The sequence below is a fragment of the Pseudophryne corroboree genome, unplaced genomic scaffold, assembly GCF_028390025.1.
Source record: "Pseudophryne corroboree isolate aPseCor3 unplaced genomic scaffold, aPseCor3.hap2 scaffold_2552, whole genome shotgun sequence".
Taxonomy (NCBI): Eukaryota; Metazoa; Chordata; class Amphibia; order Anura; family Myobatrachidae; genus Pseudophryne; species Pseudophryne corroboree.
The window spans coordinates 16,754-31,335 of NW_026969212.1; the positions used below are offsets into that span (position 1 = coordinate 16,754).

At 45.5% G+C, this 14,582-nt stretch overlaps 1 protein-coding gene across 2 annotated transcripts; it reads right to left on the bottom strand.

Annotated features, from left to right (window-relative positions):
* Positions 1-219: 219 nt before the first annotated feature.
* Positions 220-13,806, bottom strand: PEX12 (peroxisomal biogenesis factor 12). 2 transcript variants are annotated; one of them, XM_063952559.1, is made up of 4 exons: positions 13,645-13,806; positions 12,961-13,149; positions 9,969-10,504; positions 220-847 (listed from the first exon to the last, which is right to left on the bottom strand). In XM_063952559.1, the coding sequence occupies exons 2-4, from the start codon at positions 13,084-13,086 to the stop codon at positions 460-462; spliced, it is 1,050 nt and encodes a 349-aa protein (XP_063808629.1). In that variant the 5' UTR covers positions 13,087-13,149; positions 13,645-13,806; the 3' UTR covers positions 220-459. The 2 variants fall into 2 exon arrangements, with proteins under 2 accessions (XP_063808629.1, XP_063808630.1); XM_063952560.1 differs by lacking the exon at positions 13,645-13,806 and adding an exon at positions 13,259-13,565.
* Between the last annotated feature and the right edge of the window lie 776 nt (positions 13,807-14,582).

Here is a 14,582-nt window from a genome sequence, read left to right on the forward strand (position 1 = left end):
AAAGTGTGAGAGGAAACCGGGGTAACCAGGGAAAACCCATGCAAGCACAGGGAGAATATACAAACTCTCCACAGTTAGAGCCATGGTGGCATCAAACCCATGACCTCATGGATTTTACTGAGGCAGTAATGCTACCAATTCACCATCCTTGCTGCACATTAAAACACTGTAGGTATTGCAGTAATCATGTTTATGGATGTAATGAGTTCTAAATTGTGATAATTTCCAATATTTTAATAAGGAGCAATACAGTAAAGTTTAACTCAAACAAAACCCTACACTGTTTTATTAATGCAAATAATAAAACTAATTAAACACCTTATAATACTTTGTTTTTCCTCACTGAAATGACAAAAATACTTTTTCCCCACGCTGTATCTTTAATTATGTAAATGAGGGTGTTATGTGAGTTGGTTTTAGCCCTAGACAAAACATCTCTTTGTAGTGGTCTACCAGTACTTAGCTATCGGGTGTATAGAGTCGTATGAGATGCTGTAGCTCTGTTGGATAGCCGCTGACGGGACACCGCTGGTGATTTTTCACATAGTAGTAGGCACACCTGTAGCAGAAGACATAGCCCGAGGTGCCGAGGGCTGTATCATTTACTCGTACTTTGCGACAAAGTGGACACACTGTCTTTAGCTTGGGCAGGAGTGGGGAGTAAATTTCTAAGTCAAAATGTATAGGAGGAGAGGGGGCCGGCAAGGAGCTCAGGGACTTAAGAGTATCTTGATTTTCTGAAGAATACCACCACTCTAGAAACTGGAGGAAGAAGACACCCAGGGATAGGCTGGAGGAGAGAGTCATAGACACACCACCAAGAGCTTTCTTCAAAATGCTGCCCACACTGTGGAAAGAAGAGGTTCAAAAGTTATGACAAGAAAAACATGTATCATATTTTAAAGTATACAGACTATTGTTAAAGATTATAGTTTTAAAACGTTAATATATTTCAATAAATTATCTACATTTATTTCTTTCCTCGGTCATGTGGAAGCATAACGAGAGCTTAAAAAGGGGAGTTTTAACCTTTATGCAGCGGGGACTTCTGCTGGACACTACTGCCAAAAGATTTTTGATTGAAGAAAAAGGAAGCATAAGATAAACTGACTACAATAATAGTTGGCTCCTAATGTTATAGCTCTGTTCTCATCCAACCAGGGCCCTCATTCCGAGTTGTTCGCTCGCAAGCTGCTTTTAGCAGCATTGCACACGCTAAGCCGCCGCCTACTGGGAGTGAATCTTAGCTTAGCAAAATTGCGAACGAAAGATTCTCAAAATTGCGAATAGAAATTTCTAAGCAGTTTCTGAGTAGCTCGAGACTTACTCTGCCACTGCGATCAGTTCAGTCAGTTTCGTTCCTGATTTGACGTCACAAACACACCCAGCGTTCGCCCCGACACTCCCCCGTTTCTCCAGCCACTCCCGCGTTTTTCCCAGAAATGGCAGCGTTTTTTCAAACACTCCCATAAAACGGCCAGTTTCCGCCCAGAAACACCCACTTCCTGTCAATCACACAACGATCACCAGAACGAAGAAAAAACCTCGTAATGCCGTGAGTAAAATACCAAACTTCTTAGCAAATTTACTTGGCGCAGTCGCAGTGCGAACACTGCGCATGCGCAGTTTGCGGAAAATCGCTGCGATGCGATGAAAAAGAACGAGCAAACAACTCGGAATGAGGGCCCAAGTTCTATAGAAGTCATTTGCGTAAAAAGGTGGAAAATTCCTTTAAACCAGTAATAAGGTTATAATGCAGTTAAAAAATAAAATTGTCAAAACTGAACACTTACAGGGGAATTAAATTAAAGGTGAATCCGTTAACCTGGCTAGATCAGAGCAACCATAGCTGCGCCATACGGCAGCCTGATCTCACATAAAAGTATTCGCTGCCCCACTATGGTGGCGAGCACTTTTGTGCAAATCAAGCATTCTGCTTGCTGGGCAAATGTCACTGCAATGCCAATTCGCACCCATCGTCCAGAAATGAATTCCCCCCTTAGGTTGAAGTTTCTATGAGTAAACATGATCACAGATGTACTTATGAAGGGATGGGCACTACCCTCATATGTCTCTGGGACTCCGTGATATACCACTGTTTTTGCCAACATTTTCTCAATAGAAAGACTATGCTGAAAAAGTTTTCCTGAGGGGGAGTGGGTATAAAAAACACAGAGCTGAGGCAAATATTGGGTGACCCCACTCGACACAGAGACTGCTGGGCCCCAGTTATGTAATAATATAACATGAAATTCTGCACTATCTTCAGTGTTGGGTGGAATTAACTTTAATGTAGCCCATACACTTGTGAGATGTCGGGTACAATCCATCGATTTCGACCGCATCTGTGAGATAAATCGAAGGATTGTATGCACATTTTAGGTACTATGCAATGCGATGTGCGGGCACGCTGTTCGAATGTCGAATCGCAAGATATTAAGTGCTGCACTTAATATTTATCGCATCGCAGTGCGATTGCATGTGTTTTTAAAAACACATGCAATATATCGCACTGTGATGCACGATGGGCACCCGGCGGTAACGTGCCAATCACATGATTACCATGCGATCTATCGCATGGTAATCACTTTGGCAGATCAGGTGCGATTTCATCGCGGGGCATCGCACCTGAACTGCCGGTGCGATGCCCCACGATGTCGTGTCGTGGGGCATCGCACAAGTGTATGGGCACCACAATATTGACAGCATAGTCTGTTATTTAGTATATAACATGTGGTTCACTCGAATAAACCCACATTAAACTATGAAACTCACACACATACACTCACAAAAAAAAACACCTACACCATAGTATACACCTCCATATTCATTATATACTTTTTGAATCTTTATAAAGAAAAACTACTTTCTAAGTATACTTCTACTAATGAACGTGAAAGTAACTATCCCGATATCAACAAACAAATTATTTGAAAGCCTCGTACACACGGTGCGATTTGTCCTTACGATTTTGAATATATAATTAAAATCGTAAGAAAAGTTATTGCAAATCGCACCATGTGTATGCTGTTGCGATGCCGAAGCGCGCTCCAGCGGGATCGGCATCGTTAGAAAAAAATAGACCGTGCAGGCAGGGCCGATATTGGCTAGATCGGAGGCTCATGCCTCCGGACAGTTTCCATAAGCCAAAATAGCACAGTGCGTACTTACCATCAGACATGCTACAACCATAGAATGTTTTAGGAGAAAGGAAAATAGATATAAAAAGTTGAAAGTAAAGAAGGTTGGTCCTAAGTTAACCGTTGCTGGACTTTGAAATTACGTATTTAATCTTTCACCTGGATTTGCAGAAGACTTCAGTGTTTTTACAGGGTAGCTTTAATCACCGGAATTAAGGCTTGCACGTGCACCTGTTCTTAAGCAAATGTATGTAGTTAACCCTATCTGGGCAAAATAATGTACTTTTCAGCATATTTTTTGATCCATTAATTGACCTTTTACAGAGTACATGACAAAGGGGAAAAGGTATCAGACCTTGGGGAAAGATAAAGTGCCAAGAAATCAGCTTCTTAGTGGTCACTCTAGCACCCTGCACCTAATCAGTGAGGAGGGCATATTTTAAATATGAAGGGCAACTGATTAGGTGCAGGGTGCTGGAGGGAACACTAGCTTCAGTCATTTTACAGGTTGTGACAGAAGTTGATTTGCTGGTATGTTTCCCCAAGGTTTAATACATCTCCCCCACAGTTTGGTAAGCTGTACATACTGTACACACAACTAGCTGCATACACTCCCCTTAATCAATGGACCAATATTTTACAGATTCACGCTGAATATATCAGTATATAAATATCTATTTCAATAAATAGATCTTGGTGTAATAAAGATTTTAAAAATATAATTAGTGATTAGTATGTATATTTTGCCTTTCTCTACAGAATTGGAATGTATGCCAGATATAGAATGTAAGCTCTTATGAGCAGGGCCCTATTCCCTAGTGTGCGTCTCCCTTATTATCATTTACTCCTTACAACAGCACCTAACCCCTGATTGCTGATGCCCTGTGGCATATTTGGTGGTAAGGCCTCTGATGCCGAAATGTTTATAAATCCGTCCTTGTGCTGCATGGTTTTGTACTGACGTCACCCTTTTCTTGTTTCATTTGTTTGTGCACTTTGTAAGGTGCTGTGGAGACCTTGTGGCACCATATAAATAAAGGATAATAATAATAATAATAATAAAAAAATAAGATTTTACTCACCGGTAAATCTATTTCTCGTAGTCCGTAGTGGATGCTGGGAACTCCGTAAGGACCATGGGGAATAGCGGCTCCGCAGGAGACTGGGCACAACTAAAGAAAGCTTTAGGACTACCTGGTGTGCACTGGCTCCTCCCTCTATGACCCTCCTCCAGACCTCAGTTAGGATACTGTGCCCGGAAGAGCTGACACAATAAGGAAAGGATTTGGAATCCCGGGTAAGACTCATACCAGCCACACCAATCACACCGTATAACTCGTGATATTATACCCAGTAAACAGTATGAAAAATATCTGAGCCTCACTAACAGATGGCTCATAACAATAACCCTTTAGTTAGGCAATAACTATATACAAGTATTGCAGACAATCCGCACTTGGGACGGGCGCCCAGCATCCACTACGGACTACGAGAAATAGATTTACCGGTGAGTAAAATCTTATTTTCTCTGACGTCCTAGTGGATGCTGGGAACTCCGTAAGGACCATGGGGATTATACCAAAGCTCCCAAACGGGCGGGAGAGTGCGGATGACTCTGCAGCACCGAATGAGCAAACTCAAGGTCCTCCTCAGCCAGGGTATCAAACTTGTAGACTTTTGCAAAAATGTTTGAACCCGACCAAGTAACAGCTCGGCAAAGTTGTAAAGCCGAGACCCCTCGGGCAGCCGCCCAAGAAGAGCCCACTTTCCTCGTGGAATGGGCTTTTACAGATTTAGGGTGCGGCAGTCCAGCCGCAGAATGTGCAAGTTGAATCGTGCTACAGATCCAGCGAGCAATAGTCTGCTTAGAAGCAGGAGCACCCAGCTTGTTGGGTGCATGCAGGATAAACAGCGAGTCAGTTTTCCCGACTCCAGCCGTCCTGGAAACATATATTTTCAGGGCCCTGACTACGTCCAGTAACTTGGAGTCCTCCAAGTCCCACGTAGCCGCAGGCACCACAATAGGTTGGTTCACATGAAAAGCTGATACCACCTTAGGAAAGAATTGGGAACGAGTCCTCAATTCCGCCCTATCCATATGAAAATCAGATAAGGGCTTTTGCATGACAAAACCGCCAATTCTGATACATGCCTGGCCGACGCCAACCGCATGACCACTTTCCACGTGAGGTATTTTAGCTCTACGGATTTAAGTGGCTCAACCCAATGCGACTTCAGGAAATCCAACACCACGTTGAGATCCCACGGTGCCACTAGAGGCACAAACGGGGGCTGAATATGCAGCACTCCCTTAACAAAAGTCTGAACTTCAGGCAGTGAAGCCAGTTCTTTTTGGAAGAAAATGTACAGAGCCGAAATCTGGACCTTAACGTAACCCAATTTTAGGCCCGTAGTCACTCCTGACTGTAGGAAGTGCAGAAATCGACCCAGTTGAAATTCCTCCGTTGGGGTCTTCCTGGCCTCATACCAAGCAACATATTTTTGCCATATGCGGTGATAATATTTTGCGATCACATCTTTCCTAGCCTTAATCAGCGTAGGAATGACTTCCTCCGGAATGCCTTTTTTCCTTTAGGATCCGGTGTTCAACCGCCATGCCGTCAAACATAGCCGTGGTAAGTCTTGGAACAGGCAGGGCCCCTGCTGCAGCAGGTCCTGTCTGAGCGGCAGAGGCCATGGGTCCTCTGAGATCATTTCTTGAAGTTCTGGGTACCAAGCTCTTCTTTGCCAATCCGGAACCACGAGTATAGTTCTTACTCCTCTCCTTCTTAGTATTCTCAATACCTTGGGTATGAGAGGCAAAGGAAGGAACACATACACCGACTGGTACACCCACGGTGTTACCAGAGCGTCCACAGCTATCGCCTGAGGGTCCTTTGACCTGGCACAATATCTTTTTAGCTTTTTGTTGAGGCGGGACGCCATCATGTCCACCTGTGGCCTTTCCCAATGGTGTACAATCATTTTGAAGACTTCTGGATGAAGTCCCCACTCTCCCGGGTGGAGGTCGTGCCTGCTGAGAAAGTCTGCTTCCCAGTTGTCCACTCCGGGAATGAACACTGCTGACAGTGCTAACACATGATTTTCCGCCCATCGGAAAATCCTTGTGGCTTCTGCCATCACCATCCTGCTTCTTGTGCCGCCCTGCTGGTTTACATGGGCGACCGCCGTGATGTTGTCTGACTGGATCAGCACCGGCTGGTGTTGAAGCAGGGGTCTAGCCTGACTTAGGGCATTGTGAATGGCCCTTAGTCCCAGAATATTTATGTGTAGGGAAGTCTCCTGACTTGTAGTCCTTGGAAGTTTCTTCCCTGTGTGACTGCCCCCCAGCCTCGAAGGCTGGCATCTGTGGTCACCAGGACCCAGTCCTGTATGCCGAATCTGCGGCCCTCTAGAAGATGAGCACTCTGCAGCCACCACAACAGCGACACCCTGGCCCTTGGAGACAGGGTTATCAGCCGATGCATCTGAAGATGCGACCCGGACCACTTGTCCAACAGATCCCACTGGAAGATCCTTGCATGGAACCTACCGAATGGAATTTCTTCGTAAGAAGCTACCATCTTTCCCAGGACTCGCGTGCATTGATGCACCGACACCTGTATTTGTATTAGGAGGTCTCTGACTAGAGATGACAACTCCTTGGCCTTCTCCTCCGGGAGAAACCCTTTTTCCTGTTCTGTGTCCAGAACCATACCCAGGAACAGTAGACGCGTCGTAGGAACCAGCTGCGACTTTGGACTATTCAGAATCCAGCCGTGCTGTTGTAGCACTTCCCGAGATAGTGCTACTCCGACGAACAACTGCTCCCTGGACCTCGCCTTTATAAGGAGATCGTCCAAGTACGGGATAATTATAACTCCCTTTTTTCGAAGGAGTATCATCATTTCGGCCATTACCTTGGTAAATACCCTCGGTGCCGGGGACAGACCAACGGCAACGTCTGGAATAGGTAATGACAGTCCTGTACCACAATTTTGAGGTACTCCTGGTGAGGAGGGTAAATGGGGACATGCAGGTAAGCATCCTTGATGTCCAGTGATACCATGTAATCCCCTTCGTCCAGGCTTGCAATAACCGCCCTGAGCGATTCCATTTTGAACTTGAACCTTCGTATATAAGTGTTCAAGGATTTCAATTTTTAGAATGGGTCTCACCGAACCGTCTGGTTTCGGTACCACAAACATTGTGGAATAGTAACCCCGGCCTTGTTGAAGGAGGGGTACCGTGATTATCACCTGCTGGAAGTACAGCTTGTGAATTGCCGCCAGTACTACCTCTCCTCGAGGGCAGCAGGCAAGGCTGATTTGAGGTAACGGGGAGGGGGAGTCGCCTCGAATCCAGCTTGTATCCCTGTGATACTACTTGCAGAACCCAGGGATCCACCTGTGAGCGAGCCCACTGGACGCTGAAGTTCCGGAGACGCGCCCCCACCGCACCTGGCTCCACCTGTGGAGCCCCAGCGTCATGCGGTGGACTCAGAGGAAGCGGGGGAAGATTTTTGATCCTGGGAACTGGCTGTCTGGTGCAGCTTTTTCCCTCTTCCCTTGTCTCTGTGCAGAAAGGAAGCGCCTTTAACCCGCTTGCTTTTCTGAAGCCGAAAGGACTGTACCTTATAATACGGTGCTTTCTTAGGCTGTGAGGAAACTTGAGGTAAATTTTTTTTTTCTTCCCAGCTGTTGCTGTGGATACGAGGTCCCAGAGACCATTCCCAAACAATTCCTCACCCTTATAAGGCAGAATCTTCATGTGCCTTCTAAAGTCAGCAGCGCCTGTCCACTGCCGGGTCCCTAATACCCTCCTGGCAGAATGGACATTGCATTGATTCTGGATGCCAGCCGGCAAAGATTCCTCTGTGCATCCCTCATATATAAGACGACATCTTTAATATGCTCTATAGTTAGCATATAGTATCCCTGTCCTGACAGGGTAATAGACCACGCTGCAGCAGCACTATCCATGCTGAGGCAATTGCAGGTCTCAGTATAGTACCCGAGTGTGTATATACAGACTTCAGGATAGCCTCCTGCTTTTTATCAGCAGGCTCCTTCAAAGTGGCCGTATTCTAAGACGGCAGTGCCACCTTTTTTGACAAACGTGTGAGCGCCTTATCCACCCTAGGGGATATCTCCTAACGTGACCTATCCTCTGGCGGGAAAGGGTACGCCATCAGTAACTTTTCATAAATTACCAGTTTCTTATCGGGGGAACCCACTCATTCACTCATCTGATGGGGGAACCAAACACTGTCTGCTTTTTCTCCCCAAACATAAAACCCCTTTTTTGTGGTACCTGGGTTAATGTCAGAAATGTGTAACACATTTTTTCATTGCCGAGATCATGCAACGGATGTTCCTAGTGGATTGTGTATATGTCTCAACCTCGTCGACACTGGAGTCAGACTCCGTGTCGACATCTGTGTCTGCCATCTGAGGTAACGGGCGTTTTTGAGCCCCTGATGGCCTTTGAGATGCCTGGGCAGGCGCGGGCTGAGAAGCCGGCTGTCCCACAGCTGTTACGTCATCCAGCCTTTTATGTAAGAAGTTGACACTGTCGGTTAATACCTTCCACCTATCCATCCACTCTGGTGTCGGCCCCACAGGGGGCGACATCAGATTTATCGGCATCTGCTCCGCCTCCACATAAGCCTCCTCATCAACCATGTCGACACAGCTGTACCGACACACCGCACACACACAGGGAATGCTCTGACTGAGGACAGGACCCCACAAAGTCCTTTGGGGAGACAGAGAGAGAGTATGCCAGCACACACCACAGCGCTATATAATGCAGGGATTTACACTACCCACAGTGATTTTTCCCTTATAGCTGCTATAATACACAGATTTTGCGCCTAAATTTAGTGCCCCCCCTCTCTTTTTAACCCTTTGAGCTTGAAAACTACAGGGGAGAGCCTGGGGAGCTGTCTTCCAGCTGCACTGTGAAGAGAAAATGGCGCCAGTGTGCTGAGGGAGATAGCCCCGCACCTTTTTCGGCGGACTTTCTCCCGCTTTTTTATGGATCCTGGCAGGGGTATTTTTCACATATATAGCCTCTGGGACTATATATTGTGATTATTTTGCCAGCCAAGGTGTTAATATTGCTGCTCAGGGCGCCCCCCCCCCCCAGCGCCCTGCACCCATCAGTGACCGGAGTGTGAGGTGTGCATGAGGAGCAATGGCGCACAGCTGCAGTGCTGTGCGCTACCTTGTTGAAGACCGAAGTCTTCTGCCGCCGATTTTCAGGACCATCTTCATGCTTCTGGCTCTGTAAGGGGGACGGCGGCGCGGCTCCGGGACCGGACGATCGAGGTCGGGCCCTGTGTTCGATCCCTCTGGAGCTAATGGTGTCCAGTAGCCTAAGAAGCCCAAGCTAGCTGCAAGCAGGTAGGTTCGCTTCTTCTCCCCTTAGTCCCTCGTAGCAGTGAGTCTGTTGCCAGCAGATCTCACTGAAAATAAAAAACCTAAAATATACTTTCTTTTCTAGGAGCTCAGGAGAGCCCCTAGTGTGCATCCAGCTCAGCCGGGCACAAGATTCTAACTGAGGTCTGGAGGAGGGTCATAGAGGGAGGAGCCAGTGCACACCAGGTAGTCCTAAAGCTTTCTTTAGTTGTGCCCAGTCTCCTGCGGAGCCGCTATTCCCCATGGTCCTTACGGAGTTCCCAGCATCCACTAGGACGTCAGAGAAATAATAATAATAACAGCAACCATATATCACAACTAGGCATAAAGCTTGAGTGTTGTTTGTTTGTAATTTTTAGTGTATTTAGTGAATATGACAGAATGAATAGAACAACCCCCAACTCACCTCAGAACAGACTGCGTGGACACGCTTTTTCCAGATTTACTATCCATGGCTTGCATGTCTTCCAGTGTCAGCCTAGCAAGCTGCACTCCAGCTAGGCTGAGCAGTGGCGAGTGATGCCTTGTATTCCACAGAATATATCGGAGTTGATAAAACAGAAAGCAACCTTCCCAAGACAGTTTCACAAATGGGTATGATGCCAGAATAGCTTTATAACATCTTTTACGGAATAATGTTGGGATTTGTATAGAATAGTCTTCCTCTTCTCGTAACTTCTTCACTAATTTCTCCAGCTTCAGTCGTAGATAAGGTACCAGCACCAGCAGCATCAGGGACTTCCAGTATTCCTTCCTTTGCAAGGTATGTTGTCTCCCTGTGCTCCCAATGGCCACACGCTTTAGTCCATAGAAGTTCTCAGAGAAAGAGGCACTGGCCCAGGACAAGTAATGCTGCTGTAGAAGCAGATCAAGTAGCGTGTACAGTTCGTCAAACCATCTCCACAGGAGGCCATATCGTGCAGGATTTGATTCTGCGAGGACCTGTGAGATGGATATCATTAGCAGTCATGAAGGTTTATTGTCTTTCAGACAAATCTGTTTTATAATCGGCAGATAAGATTTTGCTTTTCTGTCACATTACTTATATACAAGTAAATTTGTCCTGGCAAATTCTGGGTCCAGGAGAGTCTCTCCTCGCCTCCACTTACCCCAGGTGCAGTCCCCATTCCCTTCGTCCCACAGTGAGAGCTGTTGGTGAGTGGGAGGTGCACCCCCACTCCAAGTAGCATATCCATTTCAGAACGTGCTATCCTCGATTAATATATAGATACACATATAAAGAACTTTCATTTATTTATGTTAAACTAGACATTCTTATTCCCTGAAGAAGTGGTGCAAATATATTGTTCTATCAGCAACGGCAGTTGAACACTAAGGTGTCTATTCATGAAGCAGTGAAAAGTGTGGAGAAGTGAACCAGTGGAGAAGTTGCCCATGTAAAAAATAAAAACAGCGCTAACAATGAATCTGAATAACATTTGTTTTCATAAAATAAATCACATTTGTTTAATGTTATTAAAAAAAAATGTTTTTTTGCACATATAAACCATAAAAAATAGAGCCTCTATAACCAGTCTCTGACCACCAACAATTGGCCTTTGATAAAGCTGCCAAAACGCCAGCAAAACGCGTAAGGGGATCAGCCTTGACCTTGACACTTCAAAGCCACCTTTAGGACACCTCTACAGTTATTGCCATCTTGGACATTTCCAACCTATGGACGTGGAAAATTAATATAGGGAAAACCACCAAACATCTGTGTCGGATCGGAGACAGCCTCTGGACCTTCGCTAGGTGGGATACCCAGCCTATCCACTAAACATCTGGTAATTATACCACAAGATTGGATACATCTGCATATCTTTATTAAGGATCCTGTTGATATTGTGACCGGTCACAGGGACATCATCATTATTAGTATATACACCAATTGTCGGTGGTCAGAGACTGGTTATAGAGGCTCTATTTTTTATGGTTTTATATGTGCAAAAAAATTTTTTTTTGAATAACATTAAACAAATGTGATTTATTTTATGAAAACACCTGTTATTCAGATTCATTGTTAGCGCTGTTTTTCTTTTTTAAATGTTGCAATTTTTAGTCACATGAGAGATTGACTATCTCTCACCCTAATAGCAGCTTAGAGAACCAGCACAGTCATAGCGCCAGAACCTGTATTAAGCAATTAATACAAATACATTATTTCTGAGAAGTTGCCCATGGCAACCAACCAGCATTGAAGTAACATTTATAATTTGCATACTATACAAATGTACGGAGCATCTGATTGGTTGCCATGGGCAACTTCTCCACAGGATCACTTATTCACTCTTTTCACTGCTTCATGAATAGGGGATGTGGTCAGGAGACCGACGGTCACATAACCTCCCACTACATCCCACCCCCTCACAATCCCGATGGTCGGCATGCCAACCAACAAGGACTATTCCCACTCGTGGGTGTCCACGACACCCATAGAGTAGGAACAGAACCCGTGGCAACCCACCAAGCCCGCAGCCTGGAGAGTCACTCCCCGCCGGGATTCTGCTGCCAGGATCCTGGCGTCGGTCTCCTGACTGCCAGTCACGCATACCACACCCCATGAATAGACCCCTCATATGATACATTAGTCAGAATTAGTAATTTATGTATTATTAGAATTTAATAACATCTAAGGTGAAGTACACAGGTTACGCTCAACATCAAAGTCATCATTGAAAATGAGCACTAAATAAAGTTCATCAACATAATCCATACAGATGTAGATTGTGTTCAGCTCAACCTTCCTAGCACGTTGCCAGCTGATGGGCAGCCAAAAGGCCAATTGTTCTTGCCTGTCACTGGCTGCTTTCTTTCACACCCGGCTTGTACACATTCTGTAATTTTCCATCCTACCACCTCATTTACAGCTCAACATTCATATACAAATACTCAGGTTAATGTAGGCAGCCAAACACAGCTGTGTGATTTACTATAAAAACAGAATTACATATACAGTAGATAGAGGCTATCTGTGGACACTACTGCACACTGAAACAATCGCTTGCACGTACTGCACACAATAGGTGCCCATACTTATATAGCTGGAAATGTCCATTTCCTGTTCCCTGCTGAGAAAAAGGGTGAAGCCTACTGTATGTATATCAGCAGCATACATATTAAAATAATGACCATTATTAATAATATTATTAACCTGCATATAGCAGCAAAATATTACAAGGCACTTTAAAGGGAGTGTATTTAATAAATTACATCAGTAATTTCCAAGTGTATTTACAATATAGCTGCTCTAACAAAACACCCATCCATCCATATTAGGGTGTATTAAGTTGAAAGCCAATTGGCCTACCGGAATGGTTTTGGAAATTTCTGGATATGAAGTACTGACTGCTTTTTATATAGGAACTATGTACACTAGAGGACGCTCAAGTACTTACCTTGACAATATGATGCAGCGCAGGCCTTACGGCCACCATCAAGCTCTCCTGAGCTACAACTTCAAAAATAGAGGGTCGGTCATCAGCGGGCGATGCTGTGGTGATGTGCGCCCCACGCTCCGCCATTTTAAGATTCTCCTTCTTAAACTCTTATTTCAAATGAAAGATAGTTACACCATGAGCATCTCCCTGTGTAAATACAAATAACAGTAATGCATGGCTTACTTTCTCCTCCGCTGGCAACACCAAGTTACTATTTACTAGAGGTAGTGATCGCTTTCTTTGCTTATTCCATTACCATTAGCATATTAGATACTTCAGCCTTTGTATTTTCCCTTTTTCCCCAACACACTGCATAGAAAATAAACTATAAGCCAGTTTTATATATGCATTTTTCTACAAAAACTCAAGGCATCGCTATTCTTTCCACGTCGTAACAGATTAGCATAGTAGCAACAACAACAACACTGTAAGCTACACAAGCGAAATCGCTGCAGGGCTGTGGCCCGCTGTGGCCCGCCGGGGCCCCTACACCTCTCCCTGGCTACTATAGAAAAGGATCTTGCACGGGAGACGTGACACACATGGCAGGGTTAAAGGTCGGAGTCACAACACGTGTGTGTGTGTGTATATGTATACATGTCGCACACTGACAGCTGCCCAGCGTAGCGCCCTCATACGTACACCCGCAGCAGAGTCAGGCAGGAATCACCATGGTGCTCGCCGCCGCCCGGTCCTGTCGCTCAGTCTCTGACCCTCCTCTTACGAAAAACAACCAAGAAAAGAATCTGCGTCTTCGATGCTCAGTTCCAGCATCGCCTGTGCGAGCAGCCAGAGCTACGCTTCCTGTGCCTGGACCGCAGAGTGACAGCTGCTGACTACGGGTCACTTCCTGCTCTTGGACCGCATGTGCGTTTCCGTTGTGTGGAACGCAAATCTATGACGCGCTTCCTGTGTATGGAACGCAGGTGGGTGCGCTACTGGGTGAGGAGCTTTTCTGGTTTCCGGAGCCTCTGTCTGTGCAGCTTGTTCTCAGCTCACGGGGCTTGCCTGCTTCCGGCTACACCGACCCTCCTCCCAGCGGCAGACAGGTGAGTAGAAGCTGCGGGGATGGAAAGCTGCTCCGCCGTTAGTTGGGGATGTATTTGCTGCGGGTGCGCTTTGCTGCGGCGGCCAGATGTGCTGGGCTCTCGCCCGCTGTGGTAGCATAGAGGCATCTGTGTAATGGGCTATATATTGCTTTTCCCGGATTTTTAAAAGCTCATTCTCTGCCGTGTAAATATAAACGCCTCAGCTCATTGTACGGCTGCAGGGCATATGATTTGAGCAGTGTTAAGCATTATGATGATGATATATTCTATTTATCACACATTAGAGTATAGTAATGAGTAGGCTTCTGTTTTTCTTCCACCCATATTGGGCATTTTGTAGACATAGTAATTCGTTGTAGGTTACATTGCCTGTAAGCAGTGCTGTGTGTTACCACAGTCCTGTATGCTGTAGTGGTAGGTCCCAGAGCATGGGCTTTACTAGGCAGTTCTTCTATCACCCTGACTATCTAGTGTAATATACAGTACAAAGTATAATCAAAATTGGCACTTTTAGTCAAAATCGTACATAGA